The sequence below is a fragment of the Leptonotus elevatus genome, chromosome 10 (assembly GCF_054856555.1).
Source record: "Leptonotus elevatus isolate MCC_2025b chromosome 10, RoL_Lele_1.0, whole genome shotgun sequence".
NCBI classification, from domain to species: Eukaryota; Metazoa; Chordata; class Actinopteri; order Syngnathiformes; family Syngnathidae; genus Leptonotus; species Leptonotus elevatus.
In genome coordinates this window covers 24,014,004-24,030,641 of record NC_141248.1, presented here as the reverse complement: position 1 = coordinate 24,030,641, position 16,638 = coordinate 24,014,004, and the positions used below count along the sequence as shown (strand labels likewise).

General features: G+C 41.4%; 1 protein-coding gene across 2 annotated transcripts; it reads left to right on the top strand.

Moving 5' to 3' along the window:
* The first annotated feature begins 1,346 nt into the window (after positions 1-1,346).
* Positions 1,347-16,133, top strand: osgn1 (oxidative stress induced growth inhibitor 1). 2 transcript variants are annotated; one of them, XM_086087690.1, is made up of 8 exons: positions 1,347-1,512; positions 7,157-7,222; positions 9,253-9,581; positions 9,663-9,754; positions 10,745-10,944; positions 11,282-11,622; positions 12,312-12,889; positions 14,240-16,133. In XM_086087690.1, exons 2-7 carry the CDS (start codon positions 7,165-7,167, stop codon positions 12,870-12,872), a joined length of 1,581 nt encoding a protein of 526 aa, XP_085943816.1. In that variant the 5' UTR covers positions 1,347-1,512; positions 7,157-7,164; the 3' UTR covers positions 12,873-12,889; positions 14,240-16,133. The 2 variants fall into 2 exon arrangements, with proteins under 2 accessions (XP_085943816.1, XP_085943815.1); XM_086087689.1 differs by having other exon boundaries at positions 12,312-16,133.
* The last annotated feature ends 505 nt before the right edge of the window (positions 16,134-16,638 follow it).

Below are 16,638 nucleotides of genomic sequence, written 5' to 3'. Positions count from 1 at the left end.
TTTAGATAGATGGGTGTTTATGAAACATTAAAATCTTCATCCTTGCATGCGATTGGGTCAAATGTCTTACTTTGTTTGAAACTTTGAATCATCCAACAAGTTTGACCTCAACCCTTTGGTGAGAAAACAAACAAACAGACTGGCCAAGGCTTCTTTCGGTTCTACAAACCTGAAAGACTTCATTGCACTGACTGGTGCTGACTGATTACTCGAATCATGGCGACAAATCAGTTCATCTGGAGCATCCGTTGGGTGGGCAAAGTCGAGATGTCCATCGGCATTTTCATGAGACTAAAATGCGCCAGATCAAGATCAAAGTATTTTGTTTCCAAAAAGTAGGTCAATGCCAGCGATAGCGGAGCATATTGTAAAACCATTAAAACATAAAACACATTGGGCACGTTTTTTTAATTTATTTTGTAATTATTTTTTTGATAATGAATGACAAATGGCTAGTCAGCTAAGCTAACGTAAATAGCTCAGTATTCTGGGACATGAACGTGCCACACTTGCTCCATCACAAACAAATCAACGTGAATGCATGCCTATTTGATCCAGAGTGTCATAATATCTAAAAAAAAATCTCTATGCAATGGCTGCCTATGTTTTGACATATGGAAAAGTCCATAAATCTCCTGGAGCACACTTGATGGCGACGAGTAACATCCACGAGTTCGATGCGTTTGTGCGTGCCACTGCTCATGGCCAACTCAGTACATCCTGTTCTGCAGCCTTTACAATGATAATCATCATCATCATCATCTGATGTAAGGCTGTGTTTACAGTCCAGACATCTGCATTCCATTAACTTGGTCTTGATCTCCACATGATGGGCACTGACATTTAAACCATTGGCAATGATTTGAGCTAAACACTTGCTTCTTGTTTGACATTTGAGGTGAATTATTAGGGGTACCCAACAAAACCACCCTCCCCAAACTGCACCCTTGGGAAGAACGACTGGAAACTGGAGGGATTTGCTACTCGAAAGGCAGGGAAATATTTGAAAAATTGTCTAAAATGTCAAAATGTGACTTGACTCTATGTGTAAACAGTATTTGTGGTTTCAATAGTTTAAACAAAGTATATATATATTTTTTTTTAATTGTGTCAACAATAATATTTTTCTGTCTGTGTGCACCCGGTACCAAATGGCTAGCGGTCCGCGGACCGGTGTTTGGGCACAAGCCGCACCACTGCTCTCCCTCTTCACTTATGTATTAGAGTATCTTATATATAAGCGATCTTCGTTCACCATGGCAACGGGTGTGGGGCGGAGCGCGGCCGTGAGCTCGCCGCTGATTGGCTTCCGGCACGACCGCTCATGGTGCTATATAATGTGTGAATGATCGGCGGCGAGCGGCCACCTTCACGCCGCTCGTCGACGTCCAAGAAAGCTCAGCAACGAGACGGCAGACGAGCGACTGACCAGGCGGCAAGGCAAGAAAACGAACAGCGTCGCTTCTTTGTGGTGGAAAAAGCAGAAGAAAGTGCGTGACTGTTGAAATACCGGTGAGTGATTATCGCTGATATGATGGCTAGCTTGGGCTATGTCGAGTGCGCATGCGCAAGAAACCCACACAATGGCGTTTCTAGCTTGGGCGATTTTGCGCATGCGCGAGTGAGCGATTAGTGGGCTTTTTTTCTTCTCTACTCCACTAACATACTTCATTGAATAATATATTGAATTTATGTTTTTAAAAATCCATGTAAATTACCTTGCATAGTATCACACGCCATGCACGTGATGTGTGCCAATTTAAACAAGGAAGAAGAAGAAGAAAACCCGGCGAAAGTGTTGGCTTGGTGTGTATGATGTCACGATTATTATGTAACTTGGGTTGCGATGCCAACGCACCGAATATGCGTGAATCAGCAGATTTTGCTTTGGCTCTTGTGTGTACGCTGACCTTCATTTCACTTAAAATTATAAGAATTAGGAACTCAAACCACCACATTGAATTGCATGCGGAAAAATGACAATCGTTTAATTGGCACAAGTGTGATTTTCTGCTATTGTACAATTTAGCGTGTCAAGGCCATAAAGTTGCGCAACAGTGGGAGCGAAGCCAAGAAGCCATCGAATTGTAGTGCATGTCAGACAGTCACTTATTTTTATTATTATTGTTACGGAGGTTGTTAACCAGCGTTAGTGAGTCCACTACCCAACAGTCAGTAAAAAACAACAACTGGTTACTGGTAGTTAGTTGGCGTATGTGTCAGTCATTTAGTTGGTTAACTTACTCAGTAACTGTAGTTAGTTAGTTAGTTCATTAGTCAGTCAGTCAGTTATTTAGTTAATCAGTTTTGTTAATTATTTACATTGTCAGAAGTTCACAAACGCTTGGTCGACTGGTCCAGTACAGATTTCATAAACTAATACGAAGAAATCAGAATGTTCTTGCTTGTTTATATGTTTTTATATTCAATATTTTGAATTTTTATGGATTTTTTTTTTTTTACATATCTTGTTAAATCTTTGCATAAGGAATGGGTTGAACAAGACATAATTCGTAGGGCTTTTTAAAGTATTAAATAAATGCTTAATATGAAAAAATAAAACTAATTGAAACCAATTGTATCTGGCAGAGCCACCACCTTAAAAAGGCTTAAAGTAGGACCCTTGTTAGTTAGTTAGTAGGGGTGGGAATCTTTGACTGTTTCACGATTCAATTTTTGGGTCTACGATTTGATTCATAATCGATTTTTGATTCAGAAAGATTTTTGCTTCGAAATGATTGGATTGACATTGATTTCTGCTTCAATTTATAGATATGCAAAGAATCGTCATGATCTACTCCGGCCTGACTCGCTAATGCTAATTAGCGCGCTATTTGCTGCACTTTTATCACTCAAAAGAACGCTTCAGGAATGTATACAGAGAAAAACAACAACAAAAACTTTTATTGGAATAACTTGATCGTGACTTTTTCCTTCTAATGTGACTTAACAGTGTATCAGAACCACACTGCCCCCAAGTGGTCAAATCGTGTACAACGTGAACAGCGCTCCCAATAAAGGCACACACAAACAAGGGCAAGACAGTATCAAATAATTTCAATGAAATCGATTTTGGGACATTTAAAATCGATTCTGAATCGTACTAAATGAGAATCGCGATTCTTATGAGAATCCGATTTATTTGGCGTCATTGAGTACATTTGGGTCCTGAGGCTGCGTTTCAGCAATTCCGTGACAGAATCCTGCAGTTTGATCATCCTTGATCTTGTTGTCGCTTGAGGAACCGACAAAAAAATGCCCTTGAGGGGAAAGCAAGGCACAAAAAGTCAACAGTAGTTCCGTGAAAACATGTTCAGTTGCGAAACAGCCCCAAGGACAAATTGTCAACACGGGAACGATGGAAATGTACAGCGGCAATGCGGAAATGACGCTTCAGTCAGTGGTCTGGCTTCACAAGTCATTTGCATGGCAAATATTACCAGATGGAAACGTGTGCGCAGGTCAGATGGCGTCATCGTCGCCATGACGGACGAATCTCCGGACACATTCGGCAGGAAAGTCATCCGTGTTTGATGGTTTACAGAAGCGCCGCCGCCGCCAGCTGCCTTAAGGGCCTCGTTGGCAGATCGTTCCAATCCGCTTCTCCATCAGGCCCGGCGTGTCTTGCATGGCTGGTGGCCGAACGCCAAGCACCGGCAGCTGAACGAGTCGAGCTCGTTAATTCCTTATTGGCGCAATTCAATTGCGCTGATGTTGCTATGACAAACAAGTTGTGGCAACATATTGCTGAGTCATGCTGGGGAGGCGTGGCCTGCCTAGGAAAGTTCCATAAGCGACTCGGCCGTCGAGCTTGTCAAAGCGTGTTGTCACTATCAAAGGTTGATCAAAGAGGAAGGAAATGCCAAAGTGCTGGCGCTATAATCCGCAAACCGTCGGGAGAAGTCGGTTATGGAAAAAGTTACCATCGCAATGAGGAATCAAACGTTTGGAGTCATTGAGGAAGTTATGCCGTCTTCCTGAAAAAAGATTCAAGGGAAACTTGACTCATTGAGCCATTTTCAGATTTTGTCCAGAATGAATTTGAGAACTTCATTTTTCCACTTGCTGTCGACTGAAGACGACATCGCCTGCGCTGAGGAAGTAGGTAACGACCAATCATGGCTCAGTTTGCTGACCAAACCCAGAGAACAGGTGAGGCATGATTGGTCGTTACCTACTTCCTCAGCACAGGTGATGTCATCTTGAAAAGTGCAATGGATGTTTTTAGCAGATTAGCTCATTACGACCTCACCATTCACGATAATTGCTACAGTGTTTTGGTGCGCCAAATAGGTTTTGACACAGCTGAGTCATGCTGAGGAGGCGTGGCCTTGGGAAGCTAAAAAAGGGGAATGCGTTTTGTTGACGGCAATTCTTCCACCAATGTGGCCTACAGTTCTGATCGTGTAAAGCCTAATCCATACAAAGCTACATTCACAACAAAGAGGAACCTAGAGCTGTCTAAATTAATTGATTAATCAACAAGTCATTGATGATCAAATTAATCGACCACTATTTTACTAATCGAGTAATTGAAAGATTTAATAGAAAATGGTCCAAATCCTCTGATTTGAGCATATCAACAGTAATTGTTGACTGATTTGTGTCATCCTTCATGAAAGAAGACTGATCATCTTCTGTGTATTAATCAAAATAAGACATTTTCAAACAGGTTTTTATTTTGGAAAACAATGACCAAAACCGGTAAACATAGTACAACATTTTTTTTCCCCATCACTATACGAATACAAAGTATGAAATCAACACCAAGGAAAAAATGCTTTTGTAATACATTTTGATGCCAAATTCAAATGAATCCGATTAGTCGATTAATCGATAGAAAATATTCAATAGCGACAACATAACAACGTCAATTAATTAAAAAATTAGCAACAGAGTAATCGGTTATTCCCCAAAAATTTTTAAAGGGAAAACTCGTAGTAAATTTATGTTGCCTTCCAAAAAACAGAAGAAGAAAACATTTCTGCAGAAATGTGCATTAGAAGGCCACGTGAAGTCCAACTTCGCACACTTACAAAATCTTCAATATCATCAAAACCTCGACTTGGCCCCAATTTCAAATTGCTTATCGTGTCAAAATATGAAAAAGGGAAAATGGAGTTTGGCTGCCATGGCAAAGTTCTGCCGCCGTCCGAGCACAAGCGTTTAGGAAGGCCACGTCTTCCATCTTGCGACCGGCGTGGAATGAACATGTTGTGGAATGTTCCACATCTCCTCCTGAGCAGTCAAAAGTGGCTTTTGTTATATAAGCGGACGAGAAGGGGGAGGCCTCCATGTTGGATGGCGGCCAAAATGAGTTCCTTCCAGCGGACCCTCCGGCTGCCGAGCCTCCACTTTGGCTCCGCGCCACAAACCACACACAATTGTGCACGTCTATATATATTTTGGCCTCTACTTTTTTTTTTTCTCTCTCCTTGCCAACATGGCAGTTTGGTTTGGACGAAATGCTAAATTGGCTTTTACTTGTTTGATTACAAACCAAAAAAACTCATTCATATCCTAAATACATACTAAAAATACTAAATAATATACTACAAAAATGTGCTGAGCATGTTTGTGAAAGAGTGTGTTTGTGCGTTTCTCTGTGTGTGTGTGTGTGTGCGTGTTGGTGGTTTGTTCGTCTTGGTCTGGCCGCAATCTCCATTTCTGCTTTTTTTTTTTCCCGCATGAGCCAATCGGCACTCGACGTGACCTTGCCCGGCCGAGTCAGCGTGACTCAGCAGATTGCTGCCTCTGCCTGCAATTCCCAGCATGCACTGCTATTTAAATGTAGTTTTCAATGTGCTGCCATGTTGACCGAGTAGAGGGGAGGGCAAAAATGTTGCTCACAAGACACATTCGATTGAAAATAAATACATCAATAAAAGGGAGGACTGTGCAATTAATCGAAATGCAATTTCAATTGTTAATATTATTATATTATGTATATTATTACACTCCACAATTACAAAATCTGCATAATAAAAAAAAAAAGAGATTATTCCTAATTTTGAGTTGTTTAGATGGATACATTTGCACCTTTAAAAACATATATTTTATATAAACTAATAAACTAACTTAACTAATCAATTCTGTTTCATCCAAAAGGAACTTGCAGAATTATAGTGTTTCAAAGAATATTTTTTTATTTGTCTTTTTACGATTTTCTAGTGTTGTACCAAAAAATAAATGATCGTCCGACTGCACAGTGCACATGCTGCACTCCAACCTCAAGTTTTTGCCAACATAAATAAATAAATGTATAATATTATTATACATTCTCTTTGGTACAAAAGGAACTTTTCATAATAGTGTTTCTATATTTTTTTTAAAAATTGGTTTTAATATTTTTAAATGTGTAAATATTTTCTAGTTTTCTACCCCAAAATAAAAAATAATAATAATCATGATTTCAATTATTGCTAAAATAATCTGGATTATTATTATTTTTCATAATCGAGCAGCCCTAAATAAAAGTACATTATTATGTGCAATATATTTTTTGAAAAATGTATTTTCATGATCATTTTTATAATAATTTAATATAGGACTATATTCTAGTTTATATCGCACTTTGAAACGATCACCACTGCGTACAAAGTGTTGTACATGGAGAAAAAAATACAACAACATACAAGACAATAAATTCATAACATCAAAACCGTAAATACCAGTAAAACAATGCCGAGTCAAATGGCAAAATTAATTATTATTTTAATTATTGTAATATAAAAAGATGTTAATCATTTTTAATTTTAGCATTCCCATGAGTGAAATAAATGTTAAATGCGCGAGCAACCGGGTTCAAATGGGCTCAGCGGTGACACGTTTGTTTATGTATACTATGTATACTAGTATCGAATATATGGAACACAAAAGAATTGTCTTTCTTCGATTGACTGTCTTCATTTGCCAATGTTTGCAACGTGAGCCGTGTTTCGGTGTTTCCCGGGTGTCATGTTGCCATGTTTGAAAAATGCGGCAGCTGACAAGAGGCTTTCAGCTCACACGCGTGTGTGCGCGTGTGTGCACGTGTGCGTGTGCACGTGGCCGTGTTGTTTGTAAGCACGATCACAAAGGTGATGGTGGCGGCGATGTCGTCACCGGAAAAGACGAGCGCCCTTTCAAGTCGTGTGCGTTTCCTCTTTCTCCTCAGTCGACAACATGGAGCTTCATGACGAGGAAACGCTCTCTGGGGAGATTCTGCCTGTGGTCGTCATAGGTAAGGAAGAAAAGAATTAACACACACCAAGACAATGCACCTGCAAAACAAGGAAATATATTTGTATGCACCTGTAAAAGTAAACTCAACTCTAAAAAGTAAAGTTGTCTTAATAGGCATGTCGTCATTTCGTATGTCAAATATTGACAGCTACGCGATATATATGCAAACTATTTTACTGAAGGCGTTTTCCTGACACGAGGCGTGGCTGACAAAACCGGTCGATTCTTTTTTTTATTTTATTACTTTTTAAAAAAAAATTTTTTTTTTATGATTTTAAAAGAAAGACATAACCAAAAGCAAAAACGTTCCTTTTATGTGACAAATATTTTGTTTAAATTAACCATAGGGGCCACCAGCTCTTATAGTATGGGGCAAGTTTTTGTCTCAAAATGATTCACCCGAATGGATCAGTGGTACGAGTGCTCGTCTCCCATCCGTGAGGTTGCGGGTTTGATACTCACCCCTGGTGACCTACGGAGGACCAAAACTGCCCAAATTAAGAAGGAAACAAATGGCTAAAATAAAAGTGGATATAAAAAGATAAAATAAATGGAAATAAAAACTATATATATATATATGATATGATATGATATGATTTTTCAAATGTTTTAAACAAACCATAACATTCTGTGTACAACTACTTGCTCATCTGAGGACTGCATGTGAAATGACAAATTAATTGGTCCAACGTTATTTTTTTTAATTTTTTTTTACTTTACAAAATTGTCTCACGGGCCGGATTAAACCCCTTTGCAGGTTTGATCCAGCCCGCAGGCCGTATGTTTGACACCCCTGATTTACACGTAAAAACCAAAAACCAAATGTTGCGTGTGCATTTATCATGACTTTACACGTTCGGAACATTCCGCTGAGGGCCCGCCTTGTTGTCTCCGCTGAACAGGAACATGTCACATCCGATGTAATAAATAAACCAATCAGCAGCTTTTTCCAAATTTCCAAATTTTCAACTGAAATGTCGCTGCATAGTCTGGACTCAGTACAGTAAAAAATGTGCTTGTTTGTTTATATTCGCGCGAGTGCAAAGGTCGACGATAATGTGTCGAAACTTGCCGATTCATGCTCCGGATTCAAATGTTTCCGGTGATTTAGCGCTTGGGAGACGTTTCACAACAGCAAAACTCCAGTTGGATATTGTTGACTTGGCTCAAAAGTTCACTTTGAGGTTGTCAAGTGGCTTGTGAAAGTAAACGATGCCGTTTATTGGGTTAGTGGGTTGAGATTACGATTAACTCCTTCAAACCTGAAAACATGTAAATACGCTTTTTAAAATGTGTCCTTCACTTCCCAAAACGTATTTATATGTTGTTTCATTTAATGTTTTTATTTATTTATGCTAGAACATACAAAATGGCTTTGATGCAGCTTCTAACATGAAGAGGTGGCTTAAAGCAATGGCAGTTATTGCAAAAAAACGGCCAGCAGGTGGCAGCAGACTATACGAGATCAGCCAGGGCCGTGTTGAAAACAAGCTCTTTTCGACAGGAATGTGAATATTGCTGACACGTAGCTATATTCTAATGCTAATTGCTGCAAAACATAAACTGATAGAAATATGCTTTTTTCCTCGTGAATGAAGAGACTTTAATCTTTCTTTTGGTAGGTTCAATGTTTTTATAGCATTAGAACACAATATTCTGCAAGCCTTGCAAAATCAGTCAACATCCAGTAAAACAGACGGGAGCAAAAGGGGTTGCTTCGGTGGAAATGGCTGTGAGTGAATGAGTTAAATGTTGATTTTAGGGTTCGATATTCAAGATGGGTTCGAGTGAAAGAGATGGGGCTATGTCGTGTAAGGATGAATGGGTTAGTTTAAGGAGTGTAAATTGTGGTTGTGGTTAATCGGTTGACGTGAGTGCCGTTAGGTTTCATTTATGTCGCGCACTACACAAAAGGATTTCGAGTCCCAGAAAGGAAGAACAAAAAGTTGTTTGTGTGAAGTACAATAAGCCATGAGAGCGTCCGACACCCGATCTCAGGCCACACTCCTCTTACTCTGCGTTTCCCAGGCAACGGCCCCTCAGGAATCTGCCTGTCATACCTGCTGTCAGGCTACTCCGCCTACCTGTCGCCCGGGGCATCGCACCCCAACCCGCTGCTGCACAGCAAGTTGGCCGAGCAGCCGGGCCTGTCCCTGCTGGAGCAGGACCTGGAGTACCTGTGCGAGGGTCTGCAGGGGCGCTCGTCCAATCCGGTGGCCGTGCTCTTCGACTCGCTGCTGCTGCCCGACAGCGACTTCGGCGTGGACCGCACGTCCCCGCTGGAGTGGCGCTACGAGCCCGAGAGAGCCGTGCCGCACCTGGTGCTGGGCAAGGGGCCCCCGGGAGGAGCCTGGCACGTACGTACCTCGCACGGCCCCTCGGTTTGCCCCCTCGCCACGGCTTCGCAGACGAGTTGATCCGCGTTTGTTTGCTTTCAGGCCATGGAGGGATCCATGCTAACGCTAAGCCTCGCTAACTGGATGGAGCTGCCGGGACTGAAGCTGAAGGACTGGATGAAAGACAAGAGAAGGTGACGTGCGTTCCGACTCATTTGGGGCAATTTTTGTGCATGTGTCCTGGTGGAAATGTGAACATTTTTAGAATCCCGGAACTCGAACCCAGCAAAATGCACACGAGAACCAGGATAAAAAGCAGAATCATAAGCTACGAAAACCAGGACATGAACCAGAGTCAGTCTCAGAACACGACCAGAACCACAACCAGAAACAACATTTCACCCAAAACAAGGACACTAACCAGAACCATAATTAAAACCAAAATCCACAGCTGAAATCAGAAGTAAAACCAGAACTAGGATCAGAAACCAAACCAGGACTAAAACCTAAGCACAACCACTTCATAGCCAGAAACGGAACCAAAACACGGACACTAACCAGAAATAGAAATAAAACCAAGATCTGAACCAGAAGTAGCAGTACAACTTAAACCAAATTAATTCCATGAAAGCCACAGCTAACACCTTCACCTAAACAGGATCTGAAACACACTCAGAACCGGTGGCAACTCCAGGTCCAGAAAGTAAAAACCCTGCCACAGTTTGTCTTTAGCCCCTGGTGCTAGCTAGCTAGCACCCTAGCTAGCTCCCATGGTCCTCATTTACCTGCTAGGGAGCTAGCTAGCTTGCTAGGGAGCTAGCTAGGGAGCTAGCTAGCTTGCTAGGGAGCTAGGGAGCTAGCTAGGGAGCTAGCTAGCTTGCTAGGGAGCTAGCTAGCTTGCTAGCTAGCACCAGGGGCTAAAGCCAAACTGTGGCAGGGTTTTTACTTTCTGGACTTGGATTTGCCACCTCTGCTCAGAAAACAACCAGAAGCAAAACTGATTCAACAAAACTAGCAGCAGAATTACAAATCTAAATCAGAACAAGGACACTAAACAGAACCAGAATTAAAACCACAGCCAATATTGTAAGCTTGAACCAGAAGGATGAATGGCAGGACCAGAACAAAAAAAACGTGAAACGTGAAGCAGGGTCCCTAACGTAAGTGTTTGTTTTCCGCGGCAGAAACGTGCGCAACGACCGCGCCACGCCGGCCGAGATCGCCTCCTACTACCAGCACTACGTTTCCCAGATGTCTCTGGAGCACAACTTTGCCTGCGGGACCACCGTCACCTCGGTCACCAGGTGGCCCGCGGACCACCACGACTCCCGCGGCTGCTGGAGGGTCACGGGACTGCAGTGCCGAGAGGGGGAGGATCTTGGAGGTACAATTATCCTTGCGTGTTGAGTTATTTCAAAGATTGTTTGTTAGTCGGAAGTCTTAAGTTAGATGATGAAGTCGACGATGGTTGTCAGGTCGCAAGAAAATGGATATGGTCATAAGTACTTGAATAGCTATGCTAAGCTAAAGTTGCTACTTTGCTTTGACTGGTCACACGGTCATTAGCATTTTCGTATTCGTTTTGTATTTAGTGTTAGCACTTTAGCATTAGCAATTGAGCGTATTGTCGTCGAAGAGTTGGTATGTAATAGCATTTTAAGCTAATTGCTAATGTAACTGCTCAGCAAATATTTGGCTAACTATCAACCGTCCTCCACTAGACGATTCTCCCGTGGAGTCGGTGCCCTTCTCCCTGCTGGCCCGCAACGTGGTGCTGGCGACGGGCACCCACGACATCCCCGCCCGCTTGGGCGTGGAGGGCGAGTCCTTGCCCTACGTGTGCCACTCCTTCTGGGAGCTGGAGGGCGCCATCTCCCGCGGCGAGCTGGACGAGTCCTCGGACCCGGTGCTGGTGGTGGGCGCCGGGCTGACGGCCGCCGACGCCGTGCTGGCGGCCCACCACCTCAACACGCCCGTCTACCACGCCTTCCGCCGCGCCGTCACCGACCCGGGGCTCATCTTCAACCAGCTGCCGAAGATGCTCTACCCGGAGTACCACAAGGTCAGACGCTTTTATTACGAACTGTAAAAATACAATATGGCGCTAACACACAGTGAGGCTTTTTATTGTTATATTATATTATAAAAATAAATAAAATACAAATAAAAAAGCTACTGTGATTGTGGAGTGCATCTGGGAGGGATTTACAGCCTCTTTACTTTGTATCCATTGTGTTGTATTACAGGCTCATTAAAAAAAACATTAAAAAAAAAATTCCCCTCAAAGTTGAACACACAACAGCCCATCGTGAGAACAAGATACAGTACAGTAAAAGATATATTTTTATTTTTAAGTTGAAAACGAAAATAAAATGCTGAAGTGTATATAGTGTAGTATTCAGTGTTTATAAAAATATGAAAAAAATATATAGAATGTTTAATTCTTTACAGATACAAATAAAAAATTACAACTAAGGAGTTTGGAGTGCATCTGGGAAGTATTCGCAGCCCTTCACTGTTTCCACATTATGTTGTCACTATGTTCTAAAATGGAATACAGTAAATGTATTTATTTTTTAAGTACTGTGAATACTTTGCGCTTAATTATTCCCACATTTCATGTTATAGAGTTCTACATTTTCAATTACTCAAAGCAAGACGTGTCCTATGCGTATGCTGCCCCCTAGTGTGACCGTCATGTAGCGCAGCCACAGCTTTCAAACGCTGACCTTTTCCCGCATTTGTTTTCAGGTTCACCAGATGATGATGCAGCAGCAGCACCAATCCGCGTCGCCTCTGGACTCGTCTTCCTCACCTGCGCGCTTGTCCTCCTCTTCCTCATCCTACGCCGGCTACCTCAGCTTCCCGCGCCACCGCGTGGTTTCCTTCCGACCGGACCGCAAATGCGTCCTCCTATCGGACTCGGGCCAGCGTAGCGTGGTCCAAGTTTCCAAGGCGCTGGTGCTGATCGGCGCCCACCCCAACCTGTCCTTCCTTCCCGAGCAGGGCCGCCCTCTGGGGGTGCGCCCGGACGAGGCTGTCACCTGCCGGAGGAACCCCATCGACGTGGACCCCTTCACCAACCGCGTGGTGGCGGCCGACGGGCCCGGCATGTACGCCATGGGCCCCCTGGTGGGCGAGAACTTTGTGCGCTTCCTGAAAGGCGGCGCCCTGGCCATAGCCAGCGATATCGCCAAGGGTCTCAGGGGGGGTGAGGACGGGGGGGTTTTGGGGTCCTCGGACGTACGGGCAGACAAGTGGGTGGACGGGCGGGCGGCCGCGCTGACCCTCGCCAAGGTGGCGCGATCGTAGCGGCGGCAGAAGAGAAGGCAAAGGAGCTTTTCTCATTGTGCAATTAGATTTATTTTTTAAAAAGCGTTCAGCCTTTTTTTTTTTTTCTTTTTTTTTTTACATTTGTTTCTTTGCGGTGGTTCTCAAACTGGGGCCCACGAGCCGTTGCTTGGGCATCCGCATACTAATTCTGTCCAAATTTGCCGTGCGCTACTTGCAAAGTCACCTATCCTTTTTGTGCTTAGGCGAAATCCATGGCTGGCAAAAGTAATGCCTTGGCGCCAACTCGTGGCATCCTGTTGCCAAGGAACTATGGTTGTGCTCTAAGATTACATCCTCTGTGAAATTTGTTATTACCGCTCTTTAAGGAAAACAAATGAGTGATCAGGCAAAATGCATTTATTTTGTTTTGATGAATAACATTCAAATTGAACTATTTAGGAACAGAGGTGTCAAATCCAGGTCCAGAAAGTAAAAGCCCTGCCACAGTTTGGCTTTAGCCCCAGGTGCTAGCTAGCTAGCTCCCCGGGTATTCGGTTACCTGCTAGGGAGCTAGCTAGCATAAGGGGCTAAAGCTAATTGTGGCAGGGTTTTTACTTTCTGGACCTGAATTTGACACCTCTGTTAAGGAATGACTCTGTCATTAAATAAAACAAAATAGTCGCCATTCAGTTTTGGTTAGTTAGAAGAAAAAATATATAATAATTATGCATTGACAATATTTCACAAATTCTGCCAGAGCATGTAAACATATGAGAACAATTGTGTTGAAGTGAGGCCAGAAATGTAGTCCTTTGCCGCCATCTTGTTGCATGTGTAGGAATTTTTGGGGCATCAATTACTCGCGAGTCGCAAATATTTGTTATTTGCAGCACGGTTCCTTCTCCTGCACTGTGTATGTCGTATCATAAAAATACAAATAAGTACTATAATTGCCTATACAGTAGTTGCTACCAGATGGCAGCAAAGGACTACTTTTGTCCAAAGCTCCTCAATTCACTTCAGTATCAAGATGGCGCCAAAGCACAAAAACGGCACAATAGGTGAGATTTTCTTTCATTTATTTCCTCCACACTCCTACCAAAAATCAGCAACTGGACAAAACCACAAAATATGCCGGCAGGCTAATTAAATAAATTATAAAACGCAGTTACTGCTGCCTACTTTAACTTTGCCAAGATAAAATAATTATATTCTGGGAGGATCCCTGATAACATTTGTGGACCCAAAAAGTTTGAGAACCTCCGTTTTCTATCATCTGCTGGTAATTTTCTACTTATAAAAAATATATACATATATTATAAATTTTATATATACATATATTATAATTTTTATTTATTAAATTTTTTATTTTTGGCCGCGGCTAAAATGACCTCTTTGGGTTGCAGGGACTCGCTGGCGTGTGTGTACCACTTTAAGAACCTCTTCATCCTTATATGGGCATCACACCGCTACAACCAGGTCACATGACTGAAACAACAAAATAAGTTAGTCCAAACTGGAACTTGGAGTTCCTCCTTTTAAAAAAAAAAAAAAATGTATTACCTGTTTAAATGTGTTTTCATCGTTAGGATAAGAAAATATGCTGTATTTATATTCTTTCTTACAAGACCAAAGCCATGATTCAACGCACTGTAATGACTCGCTACTGTTTTGTGTTCATCTGACACTAATGACACTTCACGCCACACTAAATGGATTCGTGGCACTATTTACATGTGCTATCTCATACATTTGACAAAAATCATTATTTACACATTTCTGCTGACCTTCCTTTCAGCATTTATTTTTTATTTTTGCTGGCCTTCCTTTTTTTTTTTTTTTTTTTTTTTTTAACCTCTTTTCTGCCTTCTTGCTACTATGACAGTTTCCCCTTCCTTAATCTCACTTTGTGCTTGACACCAATTATCTGCCATTAATTCACCTGTGTATACCTACACAGGCCCACCCTTTGTATATACACCGAGTAAATATCGAGATGCTAATTGCTGAGGAAGCACATTTGACATGTCCAAATGAACACCGGCTAATTAGGTTAGTTCATCTTAAAATGGATGCCACACGTGGACATACACCTCACTGTCAGCTTGTACCACATGACTTCTCCAAGCCAATCAGCAGAGGTTGCAAATCCAGGGCCAGAAAGTAAAAACCCTGCCACAGTTTAGCCCCAGGTGCTAGCTAGCTAGCTCCCATAGTGCTAGCTAGCTAGCATCAGGGTCTAAAGCCAACCTGTGGCAGGATTTTTACTTTCTGGACCTGGATTTTCAACCTCTGCCCATCAGTACCAGTGTAGTCATAACATTTGGTATTTTAATGTAAAAATACTTAATATATTGTAATTTTTTAATATTGATTGCCTTTAAAACAACATAATTTTTGGTCATTTAAAAAAAAGTTTTTAAATGATCCAAATGTAATGTACCATGTACGTTTTCACTGAGTGCCCTGTTAAGGGTTATGTGTATTTTGTTAAATTTGTTTTTTACTTGAATCTTTTTCATGTGTAAAATATTAAAACACTGCATGGTCTTCATCAGGTTCCAAAATGAAAGCATGTCGTCGTATGCAGACAAGATAGACCTCGGGTCAATAGAGAAGATCGCTGGACCCTTAACTTAAAAGTCAATCATTAACATTACTAGAGGACAAAAGGGCAGTGGGACAGTTTGAAAAGACCTTAACTGAGCTAAGCTCATTAATTTCACTTTTTAAAAACAAATTCATCCAAGTTGTTCTCATTTCAGAACATTTTTCCCATCAGAAATATTATCAAAACAATTGTTTTTTGCTCTGCTTATGTTTTAGGTCCAGTTTTAACATTATTTAATCTCAGACATCATTTAGGAGCGTCGCAACAAAATGAAAAAAAAAAAGAAGCCAAAGAAAAATCTAAACGTGTTTTTCTAAGATTTGACAACATTTGCTGTTGATTGCACTATTTTGGGCGCTACCTTTTATGCAACAACATTTCACTTATTGGCCAAAGATGCAAAAACAAAACACATTTGTGCTTGTACTTGATTAGAAATGAGCCAACAATCCCAACTCGTTGATGTTTGTGTTTATTCACCTTGTATGTTTAGTTTTGCAAAATTTGTCACTTAATTGGCTCGTTGTAGACCAGCCAGTCGTGCCTTCCAATCTCATGCAATGAATAACAAAATGATTAACATAATGAATTGTCATCTTCTATATGCACAAGATGATGTTTGTTCTGCAAATGGACATGTTTGTATCCAATCACATTGTGGAAATTAAAGGCACTTCTGTGCAAAGATACCGGTTTTGTGCGTGTTTACTGCCAGTAGTTGTGAAACTCTTCTTCGTTTGTGTCTGCATGACTGCATTATAATGCCCCCTGGTGGCCAAGTCGCTCACACCAGAAAGAGCTGCAATTAATTCATCATGATGCACAAACGGTTTAATTCGTTACTTTTCTATTTAATTATCCATCATCCACCCATATACAATATTATAGAGTGGTATTTTACTTTTAAGAAAAAAATAATAATTTGCGTTGAGTTTTTGGTGAGGCTGGATTAATGGCACTTGCATTCAGTTCAACAGGAAACGTTGATTTTGATTATTATTATCACTTAAACCATCGATCAAGACAACCTGCGGGAATTAGTGGTTCCTGACAGGATAGGGTGAGATCACAAAAATGTTAATTAAAAAAAAAAAGAAATTAGAATTACATGAATTATACACAATACAATAAGAAATTAGCATGAATTTGTCGCTTTATTATATTAAAAAAACCAATGTATCTTGTTAAGTAATT

Bases quoted from the DNA above. Each gene is read 5' to 3' on its own strand.
- osgn1 (XM_086087690.1), top strand. From the start codon at position 7,165: ATGGAGCTTCATGACGAGGAAACGCTCTCTGGGGAGATTCTGCCTGTG. The intron at 10,945-11,281 runs GTACAATTATCC...GTCCTCCACTAG, and splicing joins AGAGGGGGAGGATCTTGGAG to ACGATTCTCCCGTGGAGTCG. The intron at 11,623-12,311 runs GTCAGACGCTTT...ATTTGTTTTCAG, and splicing joins TCTACCCGGAGTACCACAAG to GTTCACCAGATGATGATGCA.